Source organism: Dasypus novemcinctus, chromosome 5, assembly GCF_030445035.2.
Source record: "Dasypus novemcinctus isolate mDasNov1 chromosome 5, mDasNov1.1.hap2, whole genome shotgun sequence".
Classification (NCBI taxonomy): domain Eukaryota; kingdom Metazoa; phylum Chordata; class Mammalia; order Cingulata; family Dasypodidae; genus Dasypus; species Dasypus novemcinctus.
The window spans coordinates 111,675,088-111,700,892 of record NC_080677.1 but is presented as its reverse complement, the minus strand read 5'-3'; the positions used below and the strand labels follow the sequence as shown (position 1 = coordinate 111,700,892).

Below are 25,805 nucleotides of genomic sequence, written 5' to 3'. Positions count from 1 at the left end.
TTTTTCTTTTTTTAAAACTTCAAACCTTTTGAAATGAATTTAGCTCCTTTGAAAACTTATCAGTGCTATAGATGGTGCCCTTATCCACAAGTGAAAAGTAAAGTCAGTTCAGAGAATGATTTTATAATTTTATAACATGCCTTGGGAAATGAACATTAGGACTATGTGTAGTTATACTTTCTGGCTGTTTTACTGGTTTATATTAGATTGTGTTTGAAAACAACCTTGCAAATGTCATCATCTGTCATTCACGTTGAGGCCAGATTAGATAAACAGTAGTGTAGAAGTTTAAGCAGGTACTCTTTCTCCCAACACCACAAGTAGTAGTTTGTAAGGAAGCAAGGGATATGAGAAATATTTTGGAAGTAAAATTGGCTGTCAATGGTAGAGGAGATGGAATAGGAAAAATCTTGATTGACGTCTTGGAAAGGTCAATGTGTAGAATTCACATCAATGAACTTGAAAAGGAGTTACCTGAGGTTAGAGACACTAGTTGAAGGCTGTAATAATAGTAGTCTATGTATGAAGTGATAGCTTAGCTTAGAGTAGTGATAAGGGAAACTAAGGAAGGATTGAAACTGAAAGGCATTTCAGTGGAAATCCAATAGTCTCAGTGAATTCTTGAATATAAAATACTAAATAAGAGCAAAGAGACTAAATTTAGTGCAAGATGATGAGTTGATACTGTTCTTGGTGAAAAATGGAAGGGAAGTCTTCATTGGGAAGGAAAATGAAAATCAAATACATTGTACATATCTAGTTGATGCTTAGAGTAAGGGTCTTAGAAGGAGTCTTAAGAGAATCATCAGATCTAGTCTTGCTAAAAATGGGTATGATTACTTACCTGTCTATATTTTATATTTTATATTGATGAACTGAAACCTGACATCACACAGTTACTGATCAGTGCAGTTGGACTAGAAAACCCATTCTTTCACATACAAAGCAATAGAGAACCCCCAAAGAAAGAAGAATAACTTCACCAGAAACTGTAGGAGAAAGAGCAGAGGCTGAGATCTGAGTTTTGGTAGTTGATCACAATTAAGACATAGTGACAGAGGAAGGGAGGAAACAATTAAAAAGATAGAGAAGGATCCAAATTAAAAGAATTTCAAGGATAGAGAAGCCTTCCAGGTATTTTAATACTCATTTTACACTTACTGCCAGTGGCTTGTCCTGTGACTTAATAATTGTGGTGGTGCCTGTGTCTACTTTCTCACAAGATTGTTGCAATATTAAATTGGAAGGGCTGTGCTGGACTTGTGCTGAAGACTGACATGTATGAAGGGATTTTGAATTATTCCCCAATTTACATTTTTGTCTGTGTGTAGAGTTTGATTCCATATCTGGTACATCAGTGTTGCTTTTAGGTACCACGAAATCCATAGAAATGGCACTACTGTGAGAAATGTTGATGCCTAGACATCTGGTTTGGGTGGGGAAGAGAACTGTTTCTTAGAGTGGTTTTGTAGGGCATACAAAATATATATGAATAATATGCCATTGCCATCTTTGAATAAATTATTTCTTGAATAAATGGTATATGCATATAATACATTTATATATAATAAGCAAAATTAAAATCTGTCTCATTCCTTTGCCCACCTATCCATTTCCCCTTCCTAGAAACAACTGTTGTTACCAGTTGCTTGTGTATCTTTTCAGAGAGATTTTATGCATATATAAGCATATATGTGTTATATAATTTTGAACCAAACTTGTGTATATCCATTTCAAATACACTTTATGCTAGCCTTTCTCTGTTTTCCTCTAATATTTAATCAACTGTTATTTTCAATGCACATCTGTTTTAGAGAGCAAGGAGAAAAGGGGCCTCATACTTAAAGTACTGGATATTCTGTACAAAGGCCTGCAGTATATGCATAAATACATCCCAGCCTTAGATATATTACTTTTATATAACACTGTGTGCTGACGTGGAATGGTACAACTTGGGGGATTTAGGAGGGTCTCAGGCATATCCCTTGCCAGTTTTGAGCATCTCCTTATACTGGAATCCCCTAAGCCTTCTAAGCTAACACTGCTTTGCCTGGCAGCTCGGCCCAGCTCTGGGAGAGCATATGTGGATTCCTTTAGAAGAAGAATCCCTCTAAAGTAGTATTCCTTTTTACATAAGGGGACATAACCTCAAAAATCCTTAATGCTGTCAGATGGCTCATCGAATCTATGAAGTTCCCTAGCAAACCATTTCCTTCCACAACTCCTTCTCACTTACCTGATTTCTTTAATTTTTTCGTTGGTGGGCTTCCAGCTCAAGAAATCTGCTTGTTAGTCTTTTATCACCCTTGTCTGCATGGATTATGCACTCCTTTCTGCTCTTCTTTGTTCTTTTCTTCCTTTAAGAGACTATAGTTAGTAGTAATACTTTGACGATGTGCTTTCCTAATTTGTAACAAATGTTTTACAACAATGCAAAGTATTGCTGGTGGGGTGATGTATGGGAACCCTGTATGATGTTATGCATATTTGTTTTGTGAGTTCATAACTTTACTGTGCGCTCATTGTTTATGTATGTTCATGTATGAGTGATATACTTCAGTAAAAAAAAATTTAATGAAATAAAAGAGACTTTGAAAACTCACCTATTTTTCACATAATCTTAGCTGTTCATCTAACGTCTTAGCACACCTTTCTTCAGTACTATATTGCTGACTTCTTGGTCTGCTTACAAAACATTTCCTGGCTCTTCTGGCTTTCTGATCTGTATCTAAATTTCCTTTAGTCTCTTATACAAGTCCATTAGTGATGTTACTTCTAGCTGCAGCCTTCTCTATTTTTCACTGCCTTTACTTCTTTCATTTCTCTGTCTGGAGTGCCTTTCCATTCCATCTCTTAACTGTCTAAACCCTTCCCATCCCTTAAGACCCTTTAGCACTCCATTTCTTCCCATCTAAGACCTTTTTAGATCATCCCCAGCCAAAATTAATTCCTCCTTTACCTGTTACCACTGTATCCCATTAAAGCAGCTCTTACAGGGTAAGTCAGTCTCTCTCTTTTCCTCTTGCTCTTTCTTTCTGTCTCTCCCCGCTCTCTTCTTTCTTCCCTCCTTCCTTCTCTAGTTATTTCTCCCATAATACCTGGTTACAGTAGACACTCAGTAAAGGATCTTGAACTGACCTAGTCTCACAGGTTCTGTTACTGCTTATTTTCTCATTTACCAATTTCTTGCCATCTCACTTCTGCCTCATTTGAGATATGGAAGTTGTTCCTCTAAATTGTTAAGGACTAAATTCCATGGCCTTTTTTCAGTCTTTATTCTTTTTTATTATTTTCTCTTTCATGAAACTCAAACTTGTTTACTCAGTCTTGGGATGCTGCCTTATACTGTGCTTCTCTTCACTCTCACTCCTGACTACTTCATCTTCCTTCTGTCACTCCCCCGCATGTGGCTGTTACCTAAGACTCAGCTCTCTTTCCTGCCTTCTCTCTCTTCATGTCCCTCCATGACTTGCAAGGGATTCCCAATGAGTGATTGTAGGCCTGTGCTCAGTGCCAATTTCTACCTCCATATTTTAATATGGTGGGTCATTTCCACTTGGGGTCCCTGACATTGCTTGAGCGTTTTCATTCTTTAAATCCCCAAGGTCTAAATGTTTGCATGCATTCTCTCAGTCCTTTCTATTCTTCAGTAGTCTCCATGTCTTATCAGTCACCACATCCTTCCATTCTTGCTTTCTAGTACTTGCATTCTTGCCTGACCATTCCTTTCATGAACCTGTTGTATCATTTAATCTGGCTATTGCTCAACCGGGCTCCCAATCTAGGCAGTTCCCACTTTTCGTCCATCAGAACAGTCTTTCTAAGATTGCCCTTTTATAACTTCGTTCTTATTTAGAAAGGTCTGTGCCTTGCCAACATCTGTGGAATATAATCTAAGCCTGTGATCTCCTTTTGACAGCCTCTCCATAGCTCATCCCCTCCCTTTTTAGTGCTGCCTCTCCCTGAATCCCCTGGACATGGCAAACTTCACTGAGCCTGGCCCTTTGCTCACAGATACCCTCTCAAATGCCCGTGCTCTCCCTCTCTCTACTTCTCACAGACCAGCCCTGCACTTCAGAGTCTTTTGAATCTCATCTCCTCTTCTTCCTGGAACTTCCCAGAATATGCCCCACCTAGAAGTGACTGCTCCTTCCTCAAAACAGTTGTAGTCCTGACTGCCAGTACTGTTTCCTTGACATTTAAATTGGCCTGTATTTCCTAATCTTTATGAGTGTCTTCTCCCCTAGTCAATTAATGAAAAACTTCTCAAGGGGGTGAATTTAGTGTTCTCCCATGCCCTTTACCACCTTTTTCACCATCTGCACGGAAGCCATAACTGATGCCCACGTAGCCTACCCTGCCTGGCAACTTGGCATTCATGGAAATTGGCTAGCATAGCCGTAGTTGTCCCCATTTGTGGAGCGCCCCCCCCACACACACACACACTTGCAGAGTTAATGTTTAAGCATTCTGCCCTACCAGTCATCAGACGGGATGGGAAATATACAAAAGGCTTAACTCCACTTCTTCCCAACTGCTACCCTCCCCCTCCCCATTTTTAGCACCCTGACACTTGAAAGGGCAAATCAGTATGGATAATTTTTGCTTCACTTGTCATTGAAATAAATATACTTGTAATTCTTTTAGTTGAAGGAACCACATTCCTTCCTGTATATATCTGGTATTTGGATCTTGATTTTAAATGTAATTGGGGGAGGAGGGGGGGGAAACCATATCATTTAAAGTAATGTAATACGTTCTCTCACTGAGAATTTGGTCTTAACCTAGTTTTATAGAATGTGTCACAGTCCTCATTGAGGTATGTGACAGTTTTGAAATGTTTCAAATTAAGCTGTTCTTGACTTATCTTAGTACTAAAAGCACTCTCTTAAATTTGATTACAGCCAGGAAGAAATAGGGGTGCTGGAATATATTTTTATGCTTGGATGACTCAAATGGAATTTCACCAAACTTCTCACACACACCCCCACCCTCAAATCACTCCTCAGCTGAGAAGGAACATAAAAAAAATTTATCCCAAAGGGCAATTCTTTTTGAAAAAATTATAGGTACCTAAAAATAGGAGCTTAACATGAATGTCTGCCCAACCATATTTCAACACAGGCCACTGGCACCATACTGCTAAACTAGAAGATTCTGTAATTCTGTACTATTATAATAGTTGGATCTCTCTGGGTTTCATTGATAAAGATGATATAATTAGGCCTACAAAATAAGTATTTCTCTAAATATGGAAGAATTCTATCTGGGAGGTTAATGTTAGGTGTTCTATCAAATTTGCTCAAAGGCTTTTAGATTTGCTGCAAGGATCTTCAGTCAGAAAATCCTGCTAGATTGCCAGAAATGGTGACCTGCCCTTGACTGTACTGGGGACACCTGGTTTGACTGTATCTAGTTGTCTCTCCTCTGAACTTGAAAACTTTCTGTAAAAGGAAGGGAACAATGCCTCCTCAAGAATGAAGTTGTTATTGAAGAATAAATGTCACTGTTTGCTTTAGCTCCCCAGTCTAGAGCTTGCAGTCTTTTCTTTCCCTTTCACATCACAGTGGGTTGGTTGGTTTTTTCTATCTGAACTAGTCTACACATGATGCCTTCTCTTTCTCCTCCAGGATTCCTTTCTAATTCTGGTAGAGTCTTCTGCTTCCCAATATCTTTCTACCTTCCTCCACCTTGTTTCAGTTCCTTCTGTCTCCTTTCTGCCCCCAAAACTGGGCATTGACCCAGGGCCGAACTGCCATATTCTCCTTCTTGGCCATATCAAATAATAAAGCAATAGGGTGGTTACAGAAGGTACTTCTAGTAGGGAAGACAATGAAATGTGAACAGTAATTTTGACACCAATTGAAAGTTACAGCCAGAGCTTCCCTACCAAAACTTGGCAGCGGGAAACTTGCCTCAACATTTGTTTATTGTTGGTAGGTCTGAAACATTGCTTCTGGCCTCTGATTATTTCCTTGTGGATTCAGAGAATTATAAGCTCTTATTACAACAGAGCTACTCCCGACTCTTCCAACCTAGCTTGTGCTAGCACATGCCAGGAACACAAACAGCTAAAATATCTGCACAGGGAAACGGAGGGATTTAGAAGGATTTTAGTCACCAGGTTATGGGGGTATTTATAGCTTTAAGATCAAAGGTTTCTCCTCCCCAAGTCTGAGTATCTCTGTAGCCTGGATAGATGGGCAGATCTCCCTGCTGCTTGAGAACCTCCCCCTCTGCCTTATGGAAATTACTTTCAGAGAACCTTGAGGCCTGTCCTCATTCCCTGTCCACTAGTGATGAATGTCTTCTTGCTTGGAATACTGTATGTTCAGTTTAGGTCACAAAACCAGACCTGTTTGTCTAATGCTATGTTTACAACTTTATTAGCTCCTGATCTCATTATAAGACCTTATATACACTTCTCTCCACCACCCCCACCCCCACTAGATTGTGAGCTAGCAAGGGTATAAGATTCACAATCTTATTCAGCACCTATCATGGTAGATGTCATGTAATAAATGCTTTAATAAATGTCTGTGGCTTAATATTTGTTGTAGGAGTGAATGAATGAGTGAATGGACAAACCAGCCCTCATATTTTCCATCTTTAACTGAAAAAGACCAATTTTGGTGAACAGTCCAAAGTAACTGGATAGTGAAGATGGAAATAACTTCCAAAGCCTCAAGGATAAAATAATGTTCGATTTGTGTGGGCATAAGTTCAAATCAACAAATTATATAGAGATATGTATTTAAAGAAAAGCAGATCCAAGGATAAAACATTGTGTATGCTCAAGGTTAACATTTTCTAAATTGCCTGATTACTTTACAAAGCCAGGTAAAAGTAAATGCCATGCTTTTCTTTAATGAATTGCCCCCTCTTGACCCTGAAACCTTATTAAGATATTTCAAATGAAAATAGTTTGGTCTATGTTAAGATCATCAGTCTCATTCACACATCGATAAAATAGCCTTTAAAGATTCCAGTTTATAGTTTGGTCCTAGGTATCTCTTCATTCCACTACTTGTGGATCTTTTGAAGGGATGAAAAGAATACTTCAAGTATTACAACTTTCAAAGGCAAAGGCCATGGGAATATATGTGGCTCAAGCGATTGAGCACCTGCCTCCCACACAGGTTGTCCCAGGTTCAGTTCCCAGTGCCTACTGAGAAAACAAAAGCAACAACAACAAAAAAACTCAGGGAAGCTGATGTGGCTCAGTGGTAAAGCACCAGCTTCCCCCATATGAGGTCTTGGGTTCATTCCCCAGCCCTGGTACCTCAAAAACAAAAAAACAAAAAAAAACCCACAACGTGTACTTCTGTGAATTATGATTTTATTATCCTGGTCCTACTATGTGCAAGGCAGAAGTTAATCTTTCTACACACAGAATACTTCGTAAACTGCTATCTCCCAGACACTGTTAACAATGCAAAGAGCTGCCTTGTTAACTGCTAGTACATGTTTTTATTTCAGCAGTATTGTTTGACGTTTAATAAGCAACAGCAATGTCCTAAGCAGGAAGAAAGAAAAGAAACATAATCTGAGCCCCAAGAATTTTAGGGCTAAGTAAGAGAGTAGAGCTGGTTTATACTTCTTTAAATAAAGGCTCCCTACCCAGAGTAAAGTCTGTTAGCTGTAGAATTATTTTGCCTGATGAGAAAACTTTGTGAGCCTGAGAAAATAACCTCATCCTAAAGTATATGTGAGCTGCAGGTTGATTTGGAGACCTTCCAGGTTGAGATGATAATGTTGACATTGTTTATGCTCTATGTCCCTAAACTCTCCATAATTATTGCCTCTTATTCCAGATATCTTTTATGTAAGTATTACTTTCTTTCTCTTTTTAGAGAAATAAAAAACTGAAGTACATGGACCAAATATAAATCAAAGAAACCATGATATTGTAGAAAATGAAAATTAACCAACTTGTGTTTTTTCCTGCTTTATAGCAGATGCCTGACTTCACAATTCTTTTCAACTGAGTAAATAACTCTTTATTTCTTGTCAGAGGAATTATTACTTGGAGCAACTTCCTAGGGAAAACTTTTTTTTTTTTAACTAACATTAAATTGCCTTTTGCTTCTCTAGGTCACCAGATTTTAAGAGATAATTTACAAAACAAAACAGTTGGGGCCCTTGTTCTTTGAAGACAAGCAGAATATAGACCCATTTTCCCAAGTCCAAATCCTCAGTGGAGAATATGAACATCCCAGCAGATCAGTTGTATTGTCACTTGGCAAAATTCCAAGAGGGTTCTCTGCAGGTTCTCATAGGATAAGTGTATTCTTTTCTACTGAGCACCACAGAGAAGACAGAGGCTGCCAACCTCCACCAGCTTTTACATGATCAAGTTGTTTTAGATTCCCACTCTACTTCTAGGTTTTCTGTAACTGCCCCTATCATCCCAGTGCCCAATAATATTAAATAAGGAAGAAAAATACATAGCAAAATTTGGACTTTTTTTGGTTCACCTTACATTCTGTTGTGTTGATACTCATATACTTGTGATGTGAGGCCTCCTGGCCTAAGACCAGTATGTGTGTGTGTAGAGCACTATATTACTTATCTTCCTGGTCTTTGGACTTTACTCAAGATCCTGAAATCTAGAGAAGACAAGCAGTGCTTGCTTTCCTTTCCCTCCTTGCAAATCGCCCTCCTCCTGTGGATTCACATCTTACTGAGTGACATCTTTTGCCAAAGTCATCAGGAGGTTAAAATATTTCAGTTAGATACTGTTCATTCAGTAGGATAAAGTTCTATATACTCTGTTATATATCTGGCCAAAGCTGAGTTTTTCTTCTATAACGTCCAATCTGAAACTATTAGTTGAATGGTACAGCAGTCACTACAGGGAATCATCTGCTGTCAGCTGACTCGATGTCAGATTTGGTGCTGAGCAAGGTGGAGTCAAGGCTGTGTTTCTGCCTTTGAACACAGTGAAAGCCTCTTGTGACAACAGACAACATAATAGTTAATGTTCATCATTTTAGTAATAGATGGCTGTTGGGAAAAATATCTTAATTTTGGTTTCATTTTATCTTTAAAGAAAGTATATAGCAAAAATGAAAACAAATGAAAGCAAATAAAGCAGGTGGCAACCTTATCTCCCATTTGGAGGCGTTTCACCTTCAAAGTGTAATTATGTTGGGAAGTAGCTGTGGTTCAAGCAATTGAGCTCCCATTTACTACATGGAGGACCTGGGTTGGATCTCTGGGACCTCCTGGTAAAAACAAAAGAAGCTTGTTCTGGTCTATGCAGTGAGGTGCCAGGCCCCCAGGCAGCAAAGCGACAGACACACCAAAAAAAAAAAAAGACAACATAAACCAGACAGAAAAATAAATAAAGTGTAACTGTGGAAATCTGATTACAGCTCAACTAGAAACTCATTAATAAAGATAGTTAACAGTTATTAAGACTTCATAAAAGCTTGCAGTTGTGTTGTTTTCTCATTTCTTGCATTGTTCAGAAAAGGCTGTTTATATTCTATTCTGAAAACTAATATAAGGGTATTACAATTTAAGGTAAAACTGAAACAAAGAGTCTTTAATAGAAGATAAATACATTTTAGATAAATTCCTTCATCCTTCATATTGCATTTTTTTGTTGGCTTTATTATAATAAGAGAAACAATAGCAAATTATTACATATTTTTAAGTACTGGCAGTGTTTGGTAGCTTTTCAGTTTTCATTTTAAAGAAAAGCAGAAATCCTGACCATTGGGCTTAACATCTAATGAAAAGTTTTAGTATAGAATACAATTATAGTGTTGGTATTGTGCCATAGGAATGAAATTATTTGACTCTGGCTTTGTTTCGTGCTTACTTTTAACACGTTAGATATGGTTTTATGAGACCATCTCATCCCAAGAAGGTTGTATTGTCAAAATCTATTCAAAAATCAAGATTCTCCTTTTAGCTCCAGCCATTCTTATTCTCTCCCCACCCTCCCCCCCTCTATTTTTTGTTTGTTTTGGTGGGGAGAGGTGGGTGTTTCAGTGTAGTATCTTGGGGTACTTACTGGTCCAGAAACAGGGAAAGGACCCTTTGTTCAGCTGCACTTATATTGAATGATTTTTTTGTTCCCGGGAGTGTCAGGAATTGTGGCTAACTGATTATCATTATGTGGCTAGAGCCCTTTGAGTAGAGAGTGGTATTGGAAGAGCTAGCTCCATATTTTCCCCCTTTCTGAGGTTACCTTAATATCCTTGCCATTTGTATTAGCAGTACTAAATGATGGGTAAATCATTTCCTGAAAATATGAAGCTCAGACTCACATCAAAGAAGTTTATAAGACATGAAAGTAGGAGAGGTGGCAGCAAAACCAATAGCTAATTGTAAAACAGATAACCAAGAGTAAATGTATTATAGTCCTATGAGGAGAGTTCAGAATACTGCCTATCTGTATTTTTTACTGGAAGTATTTTCATGTTTTCTCTTTGACCAATTAATTCAATTTATAAGAAGCTGTTCTATGTGGTACCTATAGATGGTACTAACAGTTTATGTTCATCACCATATTTTTTTAAGTAGTGAAAGATTAAAATCAATGTAATGTGTATTTTTATTCTTTTCTGGTTTTTTTTTCCCCCAAAGTTTCTACAATGAACCTATCAGTGTAGTGAGAAAAATACTTGTATATATTTTCTTAGATGCCTTTTAAGTGAATATTAGCATTAAACATTAGCAAAAATTGTTTTACTGGCTACAGAGGATCCAGCAGGAGTTTTTCTTTTGATTTTGCCCTCTAGTCAAATCTTTGGGACTCCAGTTCTGCTTTTGGATGTTGTCACCAACTTCCTTGGCCTTTAGTACTGTGGGGTGCAGAGAAAGGGGAGGGGTACGGGCTGCTAGTATTTGTAGAAATGAAGAAAGAGGGAGGGAAAAGAGTAAGTGTGTAAGAAATAAAAGGAAAAGGAAGAGAGAGATATACAGGCTGGAATCCATTAAAAGCCACCAGTACTTTCAAGTGAACACTAACCTGCTTTTTCCTTGATAAATTGTATCAAAAGGTGTATAAGATGTATATTTTCAGCTGCCACCTCTGTACCACCAATACTTCTTGCCGAACATGTTTTTGGATCCTTAATATATCTCTTCTGACTTTATTATTATTCTGAGTTCTCCAAATTTTTGTTTCATTTTTCTCTTAACATTTGTTCTTGCCATTTCTTAATCTTTGGTCAATCTTCCTTACATACTAAGAAATGAAATTATTTAAATGTCCTTTGCAGCTAAGACTTAATTTTACTTCTTAGGTATCTCGAAATTCTGTCATTTATTTTGCCTAATAGCAGCTTTTTCCATCAGCAGGAATGAAAGCAGTCAATAAAAATCAATCGCTGACTCTCTGACTCTATGGAGGATTTACCATAATGCATATTGGAAATGTCTTTGAAACTCTTTTCCTGAGTGGAAGGTGCATGGCTTGTGTTTTATGGCCTTCTAAGGTTAGACTGTAATCTCATTTAGCATTTTCCCAAAGTGAAAACAGTACATTAGGGCAGCATACCAGACACTGCAGATCAATATAAAGACAGAGCTTTACCCTTACAGATTAATCCAGAAAATGTACCAGAGTCTACTCCAGGATCTGGGCGACAATTACGTTTCTTTTCCCCTTTCTACTTTCTAATTATCAATACAGGTTGAAATGTGTGTAAAAAGAATTACACACACAGAATAGACCAACGGACAGGAAATCAAGGGCCCTGGAAGTGAGTAGTATTGATTTGTGGTGAGAAAAGTATATTTTGACACATTTCAAATCATAAATAACTCATGGACTTTAACTCAAATGACTAATAGCTCAATTCTAGGTAAACGCTTATATACAACTTAAATTACCTCTTTCTAAGGAGTCCATAGTATTAGATGACATCCCATTGTGAGGTCTTTTTTAAAGGAGAAAAATGCCATTTACTTTATGATAATAGAGTTCATTCTTTACAGTCCTTTTCTGTCCTTTAGTGAGGAAGGGCAGCATGTCTGTTCAAGCTTCTCCTAGTCTTCCCTCTCTATCTTTCCTTCCTGTGCTTTTAAATCTTAAGCTATGTCAGAGAAAGGATGAGTTCTTAACACAGGGAGAGGATGTAACCCTGCTTTCCTAGGAACCGTTAGAGCACTTAGCCATATTTTTGCTAGGTTCTCCTGACCTGATGTTTAATCATATTTTATTCATTTTTTATCCAGATGTGGATCTTGCAATTACCGGTTAGTGGTGTTTGTGCTTATACCCTATGAAGCACGGCTTGACGCCTTTCAGATGCTGGTGTTCATGGTAGGGGGTTAGGGAAATCTGTGTCCAGAAAAATTCAAAACATTGAAATTTTAAATCTTAAAAAAAAAAAGAAATTCTTGGATTGGATTTGAATTTTGTTCTTAGGTTTTCAACAAGGCAGTGAAGTAACTAAAGAAAAAATCAAAGCAATGTTATATAAAATTGGGGGGGTGTTATTTTTTTCCTGTATGTCTACTCTTTTTAGAAAATAGTAGGAAATAAATTTCCTCAGGGTCCAGTAACATGGTTTGCATTTCAGTTTTTAATTCTAGCAAAGTATATATTAGCTTAGTATGTTGAATAAAAATGAGAACACAAATCATCACTCAGAGATTTCCTTATTGATGAGGAATTCCTTTTTTTTAAAAGAATGTATTAAATTTAAAATAATGCTATCTCAAGATTCCTATCGAAATAACAGATTTAAATTTAAAAAAAAAACTGGTGCGAAAGACTGGAAGCTTTCTGTATTAAACAAACCTAATTTGAAACAATGAAGTCTTAGATTAAAAGTGATAATATTACACATTAGTCCTTATAATCCAAGTTCCTTGCTATATTTGCAAAATTTGTATATAATGTAATTCATTTGATTTATTTTGTCTCCATCATTTTTCAAGTGTAAATATAAATTAATTGGAATCATTTATGTTTAGAACAGCATATACACTCAGAAGAATCTAAGTAAAATCTGGGATATATCATTAATAAAGTTTGAGCCCAGGGAAATTTTACATTTTTTCTTTCTTTTTGTATTCATTCAACAAATATTTCTTGAGTGGCTTTTATAAGTGATATCTGTATCTCATAGCTGAGGTTGCAAATAAAATAAGACATATTTCTTACTGCTTGGAATTTTCATTGTAGTAAATTGCACTAGAGTATGCAGTGTGTTCAGTGTTAAATGCATAGTGAGAGACGTTAACACAGAATCAGTGAAGTCACCAGGAAGGGAATGATAGATTCTACAGGGGAGGGGGAGAGTTAGAGAAAGCTGTATAGAGATGGTATTCCGTATTGACAGATGAGTAGTTATTTTTCAGGTATATAGGAGCTGGAGGGAATTTGGGTGAAGGATATTTCCCAAATCAATTGCTGTATGAGCCAAGACATGAAGAGAAATGTAAGAACCAAGCACTGAGGCTGATTTGGCCAGGCTGCAACAGTGTGCAGGGTATGAAAGTAAGGCTAAAGAGTAGACAGGAACGTGACCAAGAAGGACCTTACCTGTTGACCTTGTATTTATTTAGAAAGCAGCAGAGAGAGATACTGTGATCAGATTTTATGTATTAGAAAGAATCCTCTGGAAGACATGTGGAGGTGGGAGTAGAGGGTATAAACTAAGAAGAGTCCAGTTTGGAGACATTGCTAGAATCAGGGATATAAAGATCAGGAATTAATGTAAAAGCAGTGAATTTGGAGAAAAGACTAAACCACAGGGAGAGCAAATGTTTTTGTGTGACCAACTTGATATGGGAATCAAAGAGAGAAGTTATGCCCCCCAGGTTTGACGAGGCAGACTGAAAGGTGGCATGATTGATGTGGTTTAGGTTTGGGAGAACCTCAAAGAACCTCACAGTGGTGTCAATTAATGGAACTAATTTCATGGAAATCATTTACCTTGTATGCATTTTTATCATGGGAACCATTTGGATATCCAGCTTTCTTTAAAGGTTAAAGAAAATTATTTCTTTTAAGCTTTTTAAAAACATTTGCAATATTTATATATATGTTCATTATCTTTGATTCTTATGCTGATTGAAGGCCGTTTATCTCAGTGGTCCCTGTTTTTGTTTTTAGGCGGTATGAGTTCCATCCAGTCTGTGCCGATCTGCAGGCCAAAATTCTCCAGTGTTACCGCCAGAACACCCAGCAGACCCTCAGCTGCTCTGCTCTGGCCAGCCAGTACATGCACTGTGTCAATCATGCTAAACAGGTGGGTGTGTGAACCAAGCTGATGGGGGCACCACAAGAATTTAAAGCCCTGTATTGTGGGGCAGTGGTGAGGATCAAGTGGGTTAATGTGTGAAAAAGCTTTATAAACTAAATGTTTATCAAGAATTACTGTAAAGTTGGTTAGATCACAATAAAATCCCATTCACGTAGTAGGAAGAGCCATTATTCTCCCTCTATTCAACTCAGCTACTTGCAAAAAATAATTCTTAATAAAATTATATTTTTTCCAGTTGCCCTGGACTGTTGTACTCTACTATGGAATTATTATATATGTAATTGTGTCCACGAGGTCATTGCCCTTACTTCTGCAGCCAATATTCAGAGACTACGAAGACAAAGAGTAAAAATTAAGGGATCAGCAGCTTAGGATCCAAAAGTAGTATGTCGTCAGCCTGATAAAAAACACACTGTTTATTCGTTCTACCAGTTGGTAGAGTCCATTCATTTGGGTAGGGTAAGGGGGCCCAGAGATGGGATTCATGGACAGAGTTTCCATTGCTTTTATACGTAATAGCCATATTCATTTCTTGACCCTTAATATCAGAATGATACCATGTTCATAGGAGATGTGCATTTTCTCTAATTCATGTACTTTAGAAAAGCTAGTGATAAACCTGGCAGATCACATAATTGCCTGTTATTTAACTGATTTCACAGTTGGATGTAGGTTGTTCTGAGAGAGAAATTGTTGGAAACCCTGATTCTTTCATTTAACAAACTCCCTAGAGTTGACCTTCTAACCCAACTAAATCTAGTGTTTGAGTTGCACGGCCTGTCTTTCTGTAGTTATAATAATACCAGTGTAAATTTCTAACACTATAAATATCTGATAGATGAATCATATTGTCCACATAGCTAGAAAATAACAGCAACACTAGAGGAAAAAAATAATGAATATTTATTAAAAGCCTACCTACATTGTCTTTAAAGGACTAGTGGCTTGAGACTTTTTTCTGTTTCTTGCATGTTGTGGCACTTGTATAACTTGTAATATTATGGCTTTCCTTAAAGGTCTCTCGTAGGGATAAATTCTGCTAATATTAAGTTAGTACCTTTTATTTGTTGATAAGCTCTTACAACAAGCCCTAGCTTCCAGTATTAATACTGGTTGAAGCATTCGGGACCTTTGTGTTAGATCACGGATTTTTCTAACTTGTTATCAGTGCCATATTGGGAGGGGGAAGTGGTTAAATTCAGTGAAAAGAGTTTCGATGATGTATACGTTTCAACACTTGTCTAATATACATGCCCATTTCCACAATGTGATTTGTAATGTTACTCAAGTGTCAAGTGCAAGGGAGTATTGGTTCCATCCCACCGGTCTCAGTTGTACTGGAGTATCTACACATAGCGCCTTGAAACTGTCAGTAAAATCAGTAAAAATATGACATATGTTTGTGGGATAAAACAAAGTTAATTTGTGACAAAATCAAATATGCCATGTAATATAATAGAGTTACACTCAAGTAGATATTGATATCTAAGCTCTGCCTCTTACCAGCCCTGTGACCTCAAGACTTGATTTTCATCATCTGAATTGGGGTGTAATGATACCTCCAGGGTTGCTGTGAGGGTTACAGGTATATAACATATTCAATAAATCTTATTTTTTTCCTTCCCTTTTCCTTAGTTGTATTATTTCATGTTGAAACTAATCTTATCAACCCAAAGCATCATATTACTCATATTACTAGTGATACCAAAGAGACCCCTCCCATTACAATATAATTTGATATTATTTTTAGCTGTTGTATGCCTATGGTTTTGATGGCTCTTGTATTCAATTATTAGGGAATGTATATTAATAGAAGGAAATATTTAAAAGACATATATCCACAAAACCTTTGTATCCTAAGATGAACAATATTGAAATGGTCATGAGACAACAATAACTTGCATTTCTATAGTATTTAACATTTTCAAAGTGATTTCACATATATTTTCTTTTTATGACAACCTGAGGTGTAAATAAAGGTGGTTTTATTTTTACCATTTTATAGTTGAGAGAATTGAAATCCAGGGAAATCATGATGATAAATTTAATAACTAGACCAAGATATACCTTGGCATAAAAACAACAAATTTTAAAATAGCATTTGGTTTTTAAGTGGTTAAGTGTTGTGAATGGACATCCATCATCCACTAATGTAGAAATAGAGCAATGAGGAAAAATGAGAAAGGTAGTCCTAAAGTGAGGGAGAAGAAAATTGAAGATTAAATTAAGTAGTACAGAGGCAGTCTGGAGATTCTGAAGAGTTAGAAATTCCAAATATGGGAACAGGATGCTAAAAGGCAACAAAGGTGCCCCATTTTTAAGATTGCACCAGAATGGCCTGAGGGAGCTCATATTAGCACTTCATGTAATATCAGGTTTTCCTTTTGCTCCTTATGAAGTTGGAGTCTAACCTCATGACCTCAGCACTGACCCTGTTGTTAGAAAAGGCTTCAGCCATATACCAACCCTTTCTGTCCATTGTGGCCTTCATAATGGGCCAGCCTTCCTTCTTAGGCTTCCTGTTAAATCCAAAGAACAAAGTGGATATACCAAACATGGAAAACATTAAACATGACAGCATCCCATTAGTTTGTATTGTCCATTTCCTATATACTGCAAGAGTTTTCCCCTTGGAGTAATTCCAGTAGCCAAATTCATTCTGCTGGTAAATGACTCTTAAGATTGGGGTTTCACTGGTTCCCTTGAGGCATTTTCCTGTAGCCTGATTTTACTGATAGGAAAATTTCCGGATATTCCTTAGCCTTTTCCTTTCTTCTTATTCATCCATTTATTCATATCAATCTTCCTTCAGCTATTTCTAAACAATTTCTCATGGGTTGACATGAGACTTTTAGACTCTTATTTCCAGAATATCAAATTATGTGTTTTTCATTAGGGTAAAGTGATATTTAAATGCAATGATTATTATTTCTAGGATTTTAAAAGCTACTATCTAGCTATATTAGATAACAGCATTTTAAAATGGAGAGCATTGATTGATAGACTTCTATGTCTTATTTTTCATTTCTGCCTAGCCCCATAGCTTCCTATAAGTTCCTTAACGTTGGATTATGTGTTCTTGCCATTAAAGCTTTGCTCCCATTTAGTCTTGCTACACCTACTTTTTAGGGGAACGTGGAAGGGTGGTAGAATGACTAGAAGCTAATAATAATTGCCCATTTGTGGACCAAAAAGTGCCCTAAGTTCTTTTTAGCAACAGCAACAACAACAACAAGGCAGTAGAGGTAGAAAGGGCTTACTCCCAGGTCTACATGGCCCTCTGCTTTGTCAGACACCCCACTACCCTGCTGTTTACTTGAAGAATTGGGCTGCTTTGGGAGTAATGGTTCTATGCATTTCCATTCTTTTCCTGTATTCTTATGGAACATTCTTTGTTTGTGGGAGGGTAGGGTTTATGGAAAATGATGTAGCTGGAAACGGAAAATTCTCATTTTAACCATAATCTAGTTATGGTAACCTGGGCTTCAGTGTCCTCTTTGCTAAATTGAGGGTTGAACTAGGTGACCCACAAGAGGTTTCTAGCTGTGGTAGTCTAGTATTGATTCCACTTCCATGTATGTGAGCAAGAGGCACTGTGGATAAGTACAAGCACACACTCAATTGAAGAGACATGGGCCATTTGGTACAAGCAGCACCCATACTTTTTGAGCCTTCCAGCATTTGGGCCTCTGATTTTTAGATTTTGCCATCAACTCTAAGCGTTTACTCAAGAAAAACAATGCCACTTCTCATTGGACTACCTGCTGCTTGGCCTCCATAGCTACGAATCCTGCCCTTGTTGCTTACATTCCTGACAGGCCTAAGGAAGCCCAAGTAGCAGAATGAACTGGAGTGGGGAGAAGCAGTTTAACAGTTTCTCCAAACTCAGGGAAGTGAAAACTACCTCGTTACTGTCCAGCAGAATATTTCTTATCACCTAATAAACTGCTAGAAAATGTAGGCTATCAACTGTAGCCAGCCCAGGCCCTTCCCTTTCCTCCATGGCTTTCATCCTATGAGGTATGGGCCATAGGCGATGAGGGATTTTAAAGAAAGCAGCGAGCCAGCATCCAAAGAGCCCAGGAAAGGCTTGGACCAAAAGCAAAGGCCAGACCCCGGAAATGCCCAAAGGAAAAAGGTGAGCAAGGAACCTGAAATCAGAGATGATGAGGACAGTCAAGAGTCAATAAACCTTAGTTGGGGCTTAAAACAATAAACAATAGGCCAGTAGGCAAACAGGCAGTCAGCTCAAGTGAAGGGAGGACCAAGGTAAGGAAATCTTGTAACTGAGGCAACCCTGCTGTAGACCCTGTGTGCTTCCTGCTAATCTCTTCAGTAAGTAGCCTGACTATAATGAGGAATGTACAGTCAAGACCCTATAGAGGAGGCTAGACCCTAACATGAAGTCACTTCATCTCAAGTCGTATGTACCCAATTCTCTCATTTCTAATATATAAATGGCATCTCTACTATATGGTTAGTCTTTGAAATAATAGACCTCAAGATCAGCATATATGAAGGGATTCTTGCCAGCCTTTTTAAAGACTGTGATTTTGTCTCCCTTGTGATTTAGATTTGTGGTAGAACAGAGCTCAGATACTTCCCAGTTACTCTGAATATGAACAGGGTCTGAAAACACAGAAGTAGCTATGGATTTATAAATCAGATTTCTCAAAAGACCAACATATACCAGAGCAAGCTAGCTGTATTTTATCTTTGTTTTCAGATGGACTATAAATTACATGCAAATGATTTAATAGACTTATATAAGCTGTTGGAGCTAGAGGGACCTTAGAGATCATATAAACCAAACCCAATCTTTCTCTTGGAAAAGTTAGCACCCAGAGAATTTAATTGATCTATAGATGAGACAGAGACCAGATCAGAATAGTCTGCTCCTGATTGCAAACCCAGTGCACTTTCCAAGTAATATCCAGATCTTAAACTTGGGTGAACATCAAGGTCACCTGGGGAATTTAACAGGCACACCCTCCGATCCCCTCCCTGGAGATTCTGGTTCAGAAAGCCTGAGTCAGACCTGGATAGCTGATGTTTTAATAAACCCCCCAGGTGTGACTTTGCACACAAGAGTTTGAGAACTGTATCTCCGGACCCCGTTTGCCTGAATGGCACTAAAGGCCTGCAACCTTTCAGAGGTCCTGCCTAGTCTTTGTTTTTCCCTCTTTTGGGAGGTGAGCTGTCACTACCTGTCTGGTCTGAGCCATCTGGCAGAGGTCTCAGACTAACCGTAGAAATTCTGCCATGAGTCTTAGAAACAAATAGGAAAATGGCTTGGAATGAAGGTAGTTGCCACTGGGAAAGAAGTCCTTCTCCCCTCTCATGCTCCCTTTGAAACTGTGGGTTCCTGGGCATAGAAGCCACCCTTGATTTTGTGGGTAGGAAGGAAGAAGCTCCAGGAGGAGTCTGCACAGTGCTCTGGCTAGCTCGCAGCTGTGACTTGACCAGTCACCCTGCTCCACCCCCTGGCCCTCACCAGGCCCCTCTGCTTCCACAGTTGCCCACCTTCAGAGAGCACAGAGATAAGTAGGTTAACTTTCTCAGAAGACCACCTGGAGTATGCTTTTATTATGTTTGAAGGCTTCTTTATCATCATCACCTATTGACATTTATTAATCTCCCAGCTGGGCCACTCATACTCAGGATGACACACCGTGTTTCATAATAGATTTTACATCCTTTGAGTGGGGGGAGGGCTTCAAATTTAGAATTACATCAAAGGAAACTAAATTACAAACTTTAAATTTGTTACTTCAGCCTCTTCTATCATAGGAATCCTTTTCTAAACCACTTTCTGAGAGTAATAGTTGCTTTATGACATTTTCTTTTTTTTTTAAATCTGGATTTAATAGAAGAAATATTACCATGGTGGTAGATTTTTATTTTTCTTAATAGATATTTCTTTTCTAGTGCTCATCCTTCAAGAGTTAGAATTGCAATATGTTAGTATTTTGTCTGTTATTGCAGCAAGTTGTATAAACACTCAATTACTTATAACTTAATTTGAATATTACACAGAGCATTTATCATAGAAGATATAAAATAAGATCCAGGCCTAAAAAAGTTAACTCATGTTTCTTCCAAAGCAGGAAGAACAAAGAACAACACTTGCTGGGGGGAATAGACAGATATTGAAAACAAAATAAGTTAGCTAATCAGATTTTCAGGTAGTGAGCAGCAGTACAGGCAAAGCTTACTTTCTGTTTCTCATAAATTGAATTTATTGATTACTTTTCCTTCCTATCTCACAATCTTCTCATTCTGTCTTTAACACTCCCCATTCCTCATCACAGCTTCCTTCTCTTCTGCTCACCACTTTTCCTGTCCCTCAGTAGTAAAATTTCAGGTACTTAGGCTATATCTGACCCAGTACACATTCCCATTTTAGTTTTCTGTACAGTTTGAGCAAACCTTACTGCTTATCTGCCTAACCTTTTGAAAGCTTTTGAAATCTTGGTGAGGTGCTAGGTAAGCTCATACAGAGACAAGCACTCTTAGTGTTATCTTAAAACAAAATAAAACTTAAAAGTAAACAAAAACCTAAACTCTTTTATTCTCTACATAATGATTTTTAACAATCCAGGGTTGCCATAATTTCTCTTAAATATATTGAGACAGCTGGTAACCAATATTCTCAGCCCCTCCAAGAAAACTATAATTTGAAAATCAGTGATGGGATTACTATGTAACAAAAATATTTGAGGAAAATAGTTAAGATCGTTTGAATAAATGGAAATGACACACAATCTCTGGTCTCCAGGGGCACTGTTCTTATTTAACCGTATGAGCTGCCAGTTGCTTTTCAGTGGCTGGGATTGGAAAGAGACTTGGGAAAAGCGCAGTGCTAATGCCTAAACCATTCTCCTCTTTTGGTAATTTACCCAGCTGGTTTTAAAAGGAGCTTCAGCAGACCCAAATATGTGAACGATGAGCAAATGCAAGGAATTTCTTTCTCCACATTAAGATTAAGTGTTAGCAGTTCCCTAAATGAAGGAAGCAATTTTTTATAACTTGCAAAGCTTCTCTCTCATTCTTCGGGGAATTTCCTATGTTAATTTGTGCAGTGTTAAGTTTATGCGGTGTTGAAATTCAGCCCAACAGCAGCTACTTACAGAACCAGTACTGAGACTGTAGGAGAACCTGCAAGGTAGGCGCTAAATAACACAGGCCCTATCAGACCTAAGATTCCTCCAGCCAAAAAGGCCCCTAGGTCTGGGTTTGAGCAGGTTTTATTATATGGTTGTGATATAGTAATAAGAACATATTTTACCAATTAATTCATCTTTTTAAAAAATTCATCTTGATATTGTATTTGTTAATGTCTCTGACAGAAGTGGGACAGTTTTGTACCAGCCTTTGCCACCCTTTAGTAGCAATTGAGTGCAGTTTGACAACATGTTTATAGGACCAACTTGGAGGTTTCTCCAGATCCCTTTTGTCTTCGAAGAGTCACACATGAATTGACTAAATCCAGCTGTGCTGTCGTTGAGAATTAGAATTTTAATTCTATAGCAGAGCCACTGTGGTTGGGAGGGTTGTTAAAACATTGTTTCTCTTTGTTTTGTATTTGTTCCCATATATTCTTACTTGCGGTGTCTTTATATTAGACTGGCCCCCTAATCCTCAAACCGACCAGAGTCCCATTTGAATATCTTTCGTCAAGAGAGTCTAACGTAATATTACATGATCTGGCTGAAAAGTACCCATCTGATTTTGGCTAGAGTTTCAGGGAAAAGAATTATTAAAGAGTCTCTAGATGCTTGAAGAACACTTTACCTATTGCTTTAATTTTGTTGTGGTAGATTATTTTTGAAACATTTGAAAAGAGTTGCATTTTCACATCTGTCACAATGCAGATGCTCTAAATTGCAGGGAAAGGTAGAACCATGTTCTCTCAATGAGGCAGATAACAGCCTCAAGTTCCCATCAATATGTTAAGAAAAATGTAGTAAGTATATATTTTCCAAAATGCAAATAGGCAAAGTACCTCACTTACAAGGTGATCGTTTTCTTTGGTAACTAGTTAATGCCCTTGGGTGGGCTCAGTATGGATCTGCTTTATACTGATACTGACTTTCATTGTATATTTAATAAATAATATTGTAGTGAGGTGTCTGTAGGGATGGAATTCATAGAATGTTCCATCCATGTAATTGCAAGGAATTTCAGATCAAGTCACAAGGTTGTAAGGATAAATGAGAAGCTATGACACCGTGATATTGCCAGACACAGTGTCTGATTTTCCCATGCTAAGGTCTTAGTTTCTAAATTTTTCAACAAGTACAAAGTTGATATGAACAATCAATTTGAGAGACATCTCATATTCCAGTGTAAGTTCTACAAGATTACTTTCCCCTGAGCCATCTTCTACGTCATCTACTGTTTCTTTCCTGTTTTTTCTAGCTGTATCTAGCTTTCCTAATTTACTTCCTATTTGACTGAATCCCAACCACATTTATTCTGCTAGCATTACTTAGCTAGTGTTCTTTCCAAGCTAGTTTGCCTGCTTTTATGTCTATTCTTCTTTGTGCCCTGTGGTTGTAGATTTCTTAGAAACCTATAACCAAGGACATCTTAGGATAATCCATCCATCTTGCTTCTATGGTCCAACATGCTCTCTTGTTTTTCTTTATACTGTTCTCTTTCTGCCTCCTTTATTTTAACCTGTTCTCTTTATCATTATCCTTAAATCTTTAGAGATCTGTGACCTCCCTTCCAAGGCTGCAGCTTCCTTCTAGACATTTCATTCTTGGATGTCTCACCATTGTCTCCAACTCATAAACCCAAAATCTCTGTCCTCCTCATTCCCAAACTGTCTTCTCTGACTGGCTTCCCTGTTTCTGTGATGATGTTTCCATTCTCCCTGTCACTGATGGTCTCACTGTCTCTCTCTTCCCATGCCTTTTTGTCACCCTCTCTACTCTATTTCTTGTCCCCACCCTTTCTTGATCTCTAATCTGCTCTTTCCTGGTCTTCCTACCTCCAGTCTCCCCTCTGCTGCTCTGTTATGCAGAAGCTGTCATGTTAATGCTTTTCCTGGATTCCTAGGGGATTTCTAGTGGCCAACAGGAAGTAGCTCCCCCTGGCATTCATTTTGGGCTCTTTTTACAGTCTCTTTTTTGCAAATCCTGCACACATACCCTATTGTCTAGCTAGGCCCATCTTTCTTCTCTGTCCCCCGTATGCACAGGGCTTTTTTGGAACCTCTGAATCTGTGCCTGCTTCCTGCCCTCACCTCTCCCTAGCCCTTCACCTTCTGTCTAGATTCCATCTATAGCCAAAGATCCTCTGAGAGGCCTTTCCTGGTGACTCACGCTACAGAGTCATCCTCTTCTGAGCTAGGTGAAATCATTCCTCTTTTGGACTATTATCTTTTCTCACAGGTACATAAGAAGCTGGGAAATGGAGGAAGGAAGAAATTACTTTTTCCTGTACATTCCTTTCAAAATTTTTAATTCCTTTTGAATTTTATTCTCTGTGTATATATTATTTACTCAAGAAAATAAATTTTTAACATTGGGTTACCCTAAATTATTCCTTCATTTTCCATCAGTGACTGTATGAGCTTCCCCCATAGCACCTAACTCGGTGCATCAAGTACCTAGTAGGAACTACTTTATGAGCTGGGTAAAAGGATGGTTGGGTGAGTAAGGGATGGGGGGAGGAAGGAGTGAACATATGAACTAGAGGCATCTGAACTTGGGACTGAGTGAGACTCTGCTTTCTGATTAACTTTAAAACTGAAGAGAAAAGTGTTATTTTTTTTTCTTTTTAAAGATCTCTAAGAATGGACTCAGGGTACTCCCACCCCAGCAGTTATTTGAGTTTCGATAGTTAAGAATTCTTCCTATCCATCACCCACTGACCCACAAATATAAATAAATAGAATGTAGGGGCGCTTTTTGCAATTTGTGATTAGGTACTTACCTGTGTAGCTTACCCAACACACAAACATCTGCATTCCGCCTAGAGTGCAGCAGAGGTTTCTAGGAAAGATTTTGTGTTCTTCAACTGAAAAAGTTCCCTCTCAGAGCTTTTGGAGTTTAACCCATCCTCTCCTAGCCATGCCACCCCTCCACCATTAGCAATAATTTTACCCCAGACAAGTCACTGTGGCTACCAGAAATGTTCCCACACTTTTCCAGACCCCCGTGCAGTGAGATGGCCCACACATTCCCACCCCCACCCCCATGACATGGCCATGCTCATCCTTAGGGCTTTTAGTTTGGTGTCGTGATGGGGAGATGTTGCTTGGGGATTATTCATGATAATGCAATAGTGTTCATTAAAGGTAATAGCGTTTTGAGACCAGGAAGTACATGCCATATTTTATGTTTTTGAAGTGGATGTTTGAAAAGCAATATCAATCGTATCAAACAGTTACTGCTTTTTTTTTTTTTCTGCCCTTTCCTTTTTTTGGTAAAACTTATGTTTTCTATTTCTCTTGCAGAGCATGCTTGAGAAGGGAGGATAAAATCAGCTTTTAAGACAAGCAAAACTCCATCAACGTTAGTTCCAGAGGTGAAACATTTTCCCCCCTTAGTAAGAAAATAACCTATTTAAAGAGAAGAACATTAAAGAGAAGCACCAAAGAGCAGATTCAACAGAAGCCTATCACAGTTTGATCAGCAACAATTTAAAAAGCCAAGGCCTAGAGTAGGGATCAGTCGTTGAAGGACACTCTTCAGTATTACTAAAACCCATTTATGATGATTAAAAGAGAAGTTCAGACCTCTCCACATTTTGTACTTTGTATTCAACTTCTGCTGACCATACATCTTTCCCTTCTAACCAAGTACCATCCTTTGGTGACCCTCCACTCTATCAAGGCGGGAGAGGCCTGAGTTAATCAGAGGGGGGCGGCAAAAAAAGTCGAGCTTAGGGCACCAGTGCTGGGTGGAATCATGTAGGCTATGGCATGTGGGTTTTCTCTCTTTTTCTGTTCTCCTTTAATTATATAAGAGCTGTCTAACTTATGGTGATCATGCAAGCAAGAAGACAAAAAGGAGAGAAAATGTACCTCTTTTACTAGAATAATGTTTATGATTAGAAGTGAAATAAAGCATTTTTTATCAACAATAAAGGCAACCTTGGCTTACACAGAACCTCTTCTCTATCGTGAATACTGGCATCTATACTTCACTCAATATCAAAAATAAATATATTTTCTGATGTAGACTGGCATTGCAGCCTGAGGCCTCTGTATTGTTTTCTCTGGGTTAGATGATTGTGCTTATGGGAATTTAGTTGAATTATATTGTTATTAATTTGCATCTGTGCCTTACCTTTCCTCTAAAGCACTTTGCAGAAGCTCATACAGGCAAGTGATACTTATCAGTTTGCCTCTCAGGGAGTTAAGAATTCAGAAAGGTCTTTACAAACTGCGTGAACCTCATTTTCTTTGGGTGGGATAACTTAAGTCATCCTGCTGGGGGCAAGATGTGGATTAGATACTGTTGGTTAGGAACTTCTGACCCTACAATAACGTGAAAATTTTTTTTTTTTTAAATCACTCCTTAGAGTTTTTTCTTTTTCCAATTGCATTAAAACTTC

General features: G+C 38.0%; 1 protein-coding gene across 2 annotated transcripts in view; it reads left to right on the top strand.

Moving 5' to 3' along the window:
• CHCHD3 (coiled-coil-helix-coiled-coil-helix domain containing 3) overlaps positions 1 to 25,436 on the top strand; it is a 301,175-nt gene extending 275,739 nt beyond the window's left edge. For both annotated transcript variants that reach the window (XM_058297371.2, XM_058297372.2), the window contains exons 7-8: positions 14,084 to 14,219; positions 24,703 to 25,436. In XM_058297371.2, coding sequence (XP_058153354.1) covers positions 14,084 to 14,219; positions 24,703 to 24,726 — 160 coding nt within the window. In that variant the 3' untranslated portion in view covers positions 24,727 to 25,436. The remainder of the gene's footprint in view (positions 1 to 14,083; positions 14,220 to 24,702) is intronic.
• Positions 25,437 to 25,805: the final 369 nt, after the last annotated feature.